Source organism: Orbicella franksi, chromosome 5, assembly GCF_964199315.1.
Source record: "Orbicella franksi chromosome 5, jaOrbFran1.1, whole genome shotgun sequence".
In the NCBI taxonomy this organism is placed as follows: Eukaryota; Metazoa; Cnidaria; class Anthozoa; order Scleractinia; family Merulinidae; genus Orbicella; species Orbicella franksi.
Window position 1 is genome coordinate 13,364,745 of NC_138149.1, and position 8,306 is coordinate 13,373,050.

Below are 8,306 nucleotides of genomic sequence, written 5' to 3' on the forward strand. Positions count from 1 at the left end.
AAATGTCAAAACATCGAGATTTTATAGTAACTCCAAGCTCGAAAATTTCCTCGACTACACAGCCAAAATAACACTTGAAATCGCTTGACATTTCGAAACAAAGATCTATTATTCTAAGTAATGAGTTATTTCGTGGAAATTCTATAATAATTTGAGACTGCCGGGTATCTAGTTTTCTGAAAACACTTCCTGGCTGCCGGGTATCTAGACTCAATGTAAAGTTTTTATTGTGTTCAATACGGTATGAAACGGTACGAAGCCCGAGTAAACGCTCTTAGAGCGTCTAGTTTAGAGAGTCTAGTTTGCTCATAACTTTCTTCACTTTATAATCCAATTATTCATTGCAGTGAGTTATTTTTTTCATAACGGTTCATTGGCCGGTAATGCAACATCTGAATAGAGCTGTTTTGCAGGTAAGATCTTTTTTTTAACTGTTGTTTGGTTCAACGGCGCTATAAACACGCAAGATACAGGAAAAGCTTAAAAGGGCAGTTTCTGTCATTAAAAACATCCCTGTTGATCCATTTTTCCTTAAAAGTAAGCGATTAGGATTTGAATGACTCCAATTACAGTGTGATTTACTGGAACAAAACAAAACGTCACTGGCTACTGACCAATCGAGGGTGTTTATCATCTCGGGTATTTTAATCTCATGAATCCTTCTTAGATAGGCAACAACATATAGTTTACAATAAACGGATTAAAACTGGAAATAAAGCTATTTGGCGTATTCTTTAATAGACTCGGCGTGATGATCCGATTGTTTGTTTCCGACCTTGGTTGCATTCCAGACCGAAAAGCCATGGGGGTGAAAGCAAAAAGACCAGAAAAGAAAATGTGTAATCTTGCATGAGAGTCTATTGGAAGTTTTCTTTCTATTTAGAAAGACATTTAACAGCGACATGCTCCTAAGTACTACTCGAGTACTACTATTACTCGAGTGTAAGTCGCGAAACGAGAAGTTTTCAAAAGAAAAGGCCTGGTTCACACTATCAGCCATCATGGGCTGGACCTATTATTATTATTATTTGGATTAATATAACTGCCATGATTATCTCCAGGCTCATCAATCGCTATTACGTTCTTAATTTGGTGAACATATTTCATATGAATGGTCAAGAAAATCGTTTGAGGAAAGTGTCGAAATCGAATCAAACAACCCCCTTCTAGTGCTTCAATGTTTCAATAAGCCTCTCTTCCTTACGATACCACCACGCTTTCAAAAAAAATGGCAATTACAACATTACAACAAGCCCTTGTTATTTTCAGTAAATATTAATAAAGGTATACATTTCATGCTTCCACATTTAGTTTATGCGCGCTTGCTGATTAAAGACTTGAAGTGGGTTACCGCAATTCCCCGCTACTTCCACGTAACCACGTGATTAAAAGGGCTTACAAAGAAAAGCACCGCCAGGGGCTTTATGGAAAAAGATTTAGAATATTTTCCAATATTGCAGGTGTGCAAATACACAGTGTCAACACGGTGGCTTTGGCGCGACAGAAAATAATAATTTCCAGTTTGATAGGGGCACTAAGGACGAGTAACCTGACAAGTCACAAAAATTGGGATCTTAAGAAAGACTTCACGCTAAATGGGTTTCAACTCAATGGTTTCCATTTCTACATTCTAAATAAGCATTAGCTTCCCTGAAGGAAGAGCGTTTTCTTTTTATTTTTTCTTTCCTTTTTTTTTTAAGAAATGAAAATCAATCTTTTTGTCACAACAAGAAGCCTATGTAACAATCCTTTAATAATAATAGTAGAAATTGCACCCACTTAGCACCCAAAATGAACAAATTCCTTTTGTCCAGAATAAAAAATATACACCAAAACTTAAAAAAATAGATTACATAAAATGAAAAACTTTATGAGCGAAGTTACTCTGTATTCCATTTATTTTATTATTTTATTCTTACAACTTCTCGCACGGAAAGCTCCTAACTTTTCACTTTTCTGATTCGTGATTCATTCGAGAGCCTCATTTCTTTGAACTGCAGGCTATATTTTGACATGATTTCCATTCGATTTACGCAGAATTTGATTTTATCGCTGTATTATTGTTGATAATTTTAGAGGATTTACCGGATTTATGTCGCTAATGACACCGAAAAATTCTTGACTGGCAAACTCACACTCGAGTGTAAAGCCACAAATCATACACTTTCTCCTAAAATCCTGAGCGCTGCCGTAAATAACACCCCTTTAACCTGAATGTAGCCCCGGTAGCTTACAAATAAAAAAAGCTAACGTTATTTAAAGGTCTGTTTCTCTGCTGGGCGAGTTATTTTCCATGATTGTAATCATTTTAATATATTGCATGTTTGTCATTAGACAGCTGGCTTCCCAAATTTTAATAAACCGCGGTCGCCACATCAAGCAATATCATATCATTCACTTTCATTAAAACTAAGTCAGTAAGGCGAAAGTAAAAAAGGGGATTAAACGTGCCAGTGACGATGAAAGCTTTCGTGAGTTCTCATATATTCCAGATTTTAACTTATTAGACCTCGACGAATGAATATCAAACGATGACGTATCTGGTAATTATGACGCAGGAAAATAATTGTTTTCCTTGAAAGCTTCTTGTATTTAAAATGACCTTTATCTGATCATAACACAGCATTCCGTTTATTTTAACCAGCACTGTTTGTGTTTCAGTTGTAGAAGCCTGCGAATTCAAAGAAAATCGACAGTATTCACGTGTGCGTTCGCGAATGGCATACTCTGCGTTAACAAATATTCGATTCTCTCGACGACCCACATGTAAGCGTACAGATGATACTAACATTCCAGTTATCTACCTTGGAAGCGTGCAAACATTGTGTCCTGTTGGCCAAGGAATATGCGGCTCCGTGGAGGAAATTTTCGAGAATTGCCGAATAAAATTGAAGCAAAATTTGCTACCGAAACAATCCCTTCAAGTTAAAGACGATTCGTTTGAGCTATGCAGGGTTGATGGCACAAAAACTGTTTACAAGTCCAACAGAATAGTATACTGCGGTGTTGACGGCAAACGAAGGAAGATACTGGTGTTTAATTATCATCATTGCGAAGGAGGAGATGGAGATGTTTATCTGACGCATGCTTTTATGTGTGAGAACAAGAATGCGGCTAGACATCTGGCATTTACAGTGGCAGAATATTTTCAAAGCGTGAAATTTCCAAGTGAAAAGGAAGTTGACGAGACATCAAGTGAATACACGCAGATGCTAAGGAAGCCAGGAGCCTTAAAGAATAGTAAGGGTGCGAGAAATAGCAAGAGAGAGTGTAGAGTTCATTTTAGAGAATGAAATTCAGTTAAGAAGTGTAACAGGTAGCAATTAACAGCATTTTTATTTATTTATTTATTTATTTATTTTAAGGTGACCAAGGTGCATAAGCAATGCGAATATTCTGTACATCAGATCCAGATTCGATATAAAATATACAGATTTAGTCAAGCCTAAAAGTGGAGCTCCAATAAAATGTTAATCACCTGCTCAAGCCAATAACTTTAAAAAAAAATTATCAATAAGCATTTCACCAAACCGAACGACAGTTGACCAAACAAAACGAGAGACTCTCCTTAAAGGCAATAGACGCAAATCACTCCATGCGAGTGTCAAATACTGTAATATATTCGTAACCGGAAGTTGTGTTAAGCTGTTGTATTACCCAAGATGCTTAGAGAATAAAGTTGTTGTGTTGAGCAAGCCTAGTCAACTTGTCTTGTTATGTCACCGAGCCATACTTTTGCTAGTATGTTTCATTTTGGCGACGAGGATGGGATCCTCTACATGCACGAAGACGCATGAGAAATCCAGTGAAGTTTTGATTTTCTCTGTGTGAGGAAAAAGGTTTGTTTTCGACCGAGGCAACTTGATCAAAGTTTGAGCACGTGCTATCAAAATGGCGGGAATTGGATTGTTTGGTCGTGTTGGCGAGTTCAGCCCTGAGCGAGAGACTTTTCGTTCCTATGTGGAAAGAATGGAAATGTTCTTCATGGCAAATAATATCATAGAAGAAACAGGCGAGGGTAAAGAGGAAGCCAATCTCGCAGTTGCAAATAGAAAACGTGCTATCTTTCTGACTGAGATTGGACCCGAAGCATATTCTACCCTGAGCAATCTGTTGGCACCAGTGAAACCAAAAGACACTCCTTTTGCGGACATTGTCAAAGCATTGGAGAAACATTACAATCCAGCGCCATTGGAGATAGCAGAGAGTTTTCATTTTGGAACTCGCTATCAAAAACAAGACGAATCCATCAGTGACTTTATTGTGGCCTTGAAGAAGTTATCGATTCATTGTAACTATGGAGAGTTTCTCAACCGAGCTCTGAGAGACCGTTTTGTGTGCGGATTGAACAATCCCAAAATACAGAATAAACTTTTGAACACCGAGGATCTTTCTTTTGAGAAAGCGTGCCAGATTGCCAAGTCAATGGAAATGGCAGAGAAGAACACCCAAGAATTCCGTCCTGTCAGTGCAAGTGATGACAGCCAAGGCATAGTAAATAAACTGGAAACTGTAAACACTAAGGAACCCTCATGTTATCGGTGTGGTGGTAAGCATGCTGCACCTAAGTGTAAATTTAAGTCAGCAAAATGCTACAAATGTAGCAAAGTAGGTCACCTTGCATCAGTTTGTCGCAGTAAAGATGTTGAGTCTAGCTTGAAAACAAAACAACCAGGAGCTAAAGGTACTGTTCATAGTGTCTTAGAATCAAACACAGAAGGTTATGATGATAATGATGAGTTAGGTATTTATTCCATGTATGCAGTTGGTACAGATAATCCTACCAACAAAAGTTATACTGTAGAAATGACCATAAATGGTTCACCATGTGCAATGGAAGTAGACACTGCAGCTGATTACTCAATAATGAGTAAGAGCACACATTCTCAGAAATTCAGTAATTTTCCACTTCGTCCATCAAAAGTTGAATTGAAAACCTATACAGGTGAAACCCTTACAGTGTGTGGTGAAATGCTGTGTGATTTAGTGTACAAGGGCCATGAATATACATTGCCAATTATTGTAGCTGATTATGAGAAGAAGCCTACTTTGCTGGGAAGAAATTGGTTAAACCATATAAGGCTTGAGTGGGGTGAAATATTTAGTTTAACAAGATCCGAGTTGGAAAGTGCCAAAAGTCAACTTGATGGATTACTAGTTAAACACAGTGAGTTGTTCAAAGATAGCTACGAGGGCATGAAAGGGTTGGAAGCACACATCACCATGAAAGATGGTGCAAAGCCCATATTTATTGAGCCACGTAGGGTTCCATATGCACTAAAAGATGAAGTTGAAAAGGAGTTGGATAAATGAGAGAAAAATGGGGTAATCGTTAAAACTGACAGATCAGACTGGGCAAGCCCAATAGTAGTTGTGCCAAAGGCTGACAAATCGGTTAGAATTTGTGGGGACTACAAAGTAACCATCAACTCAGCTGTTGAAGATGAGCAGTATCCCCTTCCCACCCAACAGGACTTGTATGCTGCCCTCTCGGGATCAAAATTGTTCAGCAAACTTGATTTGTCGCATGCATATGCTCAGCTAAGTGTTGATAAAGCAAGTCGTGAGTACCTGACAATTAGCACACACAAGGGACTCTATTCCTACACCAAATTACCATATGGGGTTAAATCAGCACCTAAAATATTCCAAGCTAAAATGGATGTGATTTTGCAAGGAGTAGAAAAATGTGTGTGTAAGCAGGATGACATTCTTATTGGTGGTGTCAGTTGGCAGGAGAATATCAAAATCCTGGCTGAGGTATTGGAGAGGTTGCATAAATATAACCTGCATTTGAAGATGGCAAAGTGTGAATTTCTGAAGAGGGAAGTTGTCTATTTGGGTTTGAAGATAGATGCTGAAGGTTTGCATCCAGTTGAGGAAAAAGTAGATGCTGTAAAAAGGGCACCAGTACCACAAAACGTCAGTGAGTTGAGATCTTTTTTGGGCATGGTCCAGTACTATCACCCATTTCTACCAGGTTTAGCAACCACACTAGCACCATTACATGAGCTCCTCAAAAAGGGTGTCCAGTGGACATGGACAAAAGAGTGTCAGCAAGCATACGAAGCTTGTAAACAAGGTCTCACCAGTGATGCACTGTTGGTGCATTATGATGGGGACCGTGAACTGAGACTTGCTTGTGATGCGTCCAGCTATGGAATTGGAGCAGTTATTAGCCATGTGATGGATGATGGCCAGGAGAGGCCAATAGCCTATGCCTCTCGGACACTGAGTTCAAGTGAAAGGAACTATGCACAAATTGAGCGTGAAGCATTATCAATTGTTTTTGGTGTAAAAAAATTTCACCAGTTTTTGTATGGGCGTAAATTTACCCTGATCACTGATCACAAACCATTGTTGGCAATTTTCAATCCAAAATCCGCTATCCCCACTCTAGCAGCAGCTCGAATGCAGAGGTGGGCTCTAGTACTTTCGGCGTATGACTATGAGATTGAATACAAAAGATCTGAAGACCATGCCAACTGTGATGCTCTCTCAAGGCTACCACATGAGGACTCCACAGTGGGAAGTGAGGGTGTGGTCTACAGTGTGAGTGCAATTGATGATGATTTTCCAATCACTGCAGAAGATATAGGAAAGGCAACCCTTGTAGATCCTGTACTTGGTAAGGTACATCAATTTGTGATCTCAGGTTGGCCAGAAGGGTGTCCTGATGAGACCCTCAAACCCTATCATAATAGAAGAAATGAGCTGTCCTGTGAACAGGATTGTGTCCTTTGGGGCTCTAGGGTGATTATTCCACCAATCTTTAGAGCCAAAATGCTGGGGCAGTTGCATTGGGAACACCCTGGTATATGTGGTATGAAAGCAATTGCTCGTACATGCATGTGGTGGCCAAAAATGGATCAGGCAATCGAGGAAGCAGTGAGAGTATGTACAGTAGGCCAAAATGTTAGAAATGCCCCACCCAGTGCACCCCTGATCCCACGGAAGTGGCCAACTAGACCATTTCAACGGATCCATATTGATTTCTGTCAGAAGGGTAATGATTACTTCCTTGTAGTAATCGATAGCCACTCAAAGTGGATTGAAGTGAAACATATGAGCTCTACAACTACTGAACGGACTATTGATGAGCTCCGTTTAATTTTTGCTACTCATGGTTTACCTGAAGAGGTGGTGTCTGACAACAGACCACAGTTTACGTCCATTGAATTTGCCGAATTCATGCGCAAAAACGGCATCAAGCACACGTTGGTTCCACCCTATCACCCTCAATCTAATGGGGCAGCGGAGAGGTCTGTGAGAGTTGTTAAGGATGCTTTAGTTAAACAAGTGCTTGAGGGTAAAAAGGGCATCTCTATGAAACACAGACTTGCTAATTTTCTATTTCGGTATCGCACAACCCCTCACAGTACAACTGGTGTGACCCCCGCTGAGTTGATGGTGAAGCGTTGCCTAAGAACAAGATTAAGTCTGATTAAGCCTAATCTGGCACAAGTTGTAGAGAATAAGCAAGAGAAACAGAAAATGTATAAGGATTTGAAATGTAAGAGGGAAAGATCCTTTGTAAGAAATGACAGGGTGCGGGTACGAAACTCAAGAGCTAATTCTAAGACTGATAAGTGGATTCCAGGCACTGTAATTAAAGTTTGTGGGCCCAGAACCTATGTAGTTAGGACCGGACACAAAACTAGATATGTGCACACTGATCACATGATAAGAGCACATGATAATGTACCAGATGATGTCAGTGAGCCAGATGTCGTGGTGCCTGAATCAAGTGGTCAGAAAATAAATGATGATAATGTGAATCCTCTCGATAGTACTTCTGAACCACATGTAGATCTGCCTGAAAACGAGGATACTGTTGTATCTCCTTTAGTTGTAAGTAGTCCACCTACAGTTTTGCGAAGATCTCAAAGGATTAGAAAACCAGTTGTTAAACTTAACCTGTAACTGTAGGTTATCAGTATGTCTTGGGTATAAGTGCATCCTGAAAATCTGGGGGAAAGCAGTGTAATATATTCGTAACCGGAAGTTGTGTTAAGCTGTTGTATTACCCAAAATGCTTAGAGAATAAAGTTGTTGTGTTGAGCAAGCCTAGTCAACTTGTCTTGTTATGTCACCGAGCCATACTTTTGCTAGTATGTTTCAAATACCAAGTCCTGTTCGCTTTCAAGGCATAAAATTAACCGAAAGATGACCGAATGAAAGACATGTTGAAGAAACTTCGTTTAAGATTATCATTCAATATAGAAGCCAAGAAATACATTTGGGAGCATCAAAACCGTCCAAAATTTCAAAGACTTCTGATTTTTTATTTAGGGTGTTTAAGTTGT

At 39.4% G+C, this 8,306-nt stretch overlaps 1 protein-coding gene across 1 annotated transcript; it reads left to right on the top strand.

Moving 5' to 3' along the window:
- The first annotated feature begins 2,422 nt into the window (after positions 1-2,422).
- Positions 2,423-3,606, top strand: LOC145488282 (uncharacterized). Its single transcript, XM_081467110.1, has one exon. It carries the CDS (start codon positions 2,718-2,720, stop codon positions 3,291-3,293), a length of 576 nt encoding a protein of 191 aa, XP_081323236.1. The 5' UTR covers positions 2,423-2,717; the 3' UTR covers positions 3,294-3,606.
- The last annotated feature ends 4,700 nt before the right edge of the window (positions 3,607-8,306 follow it).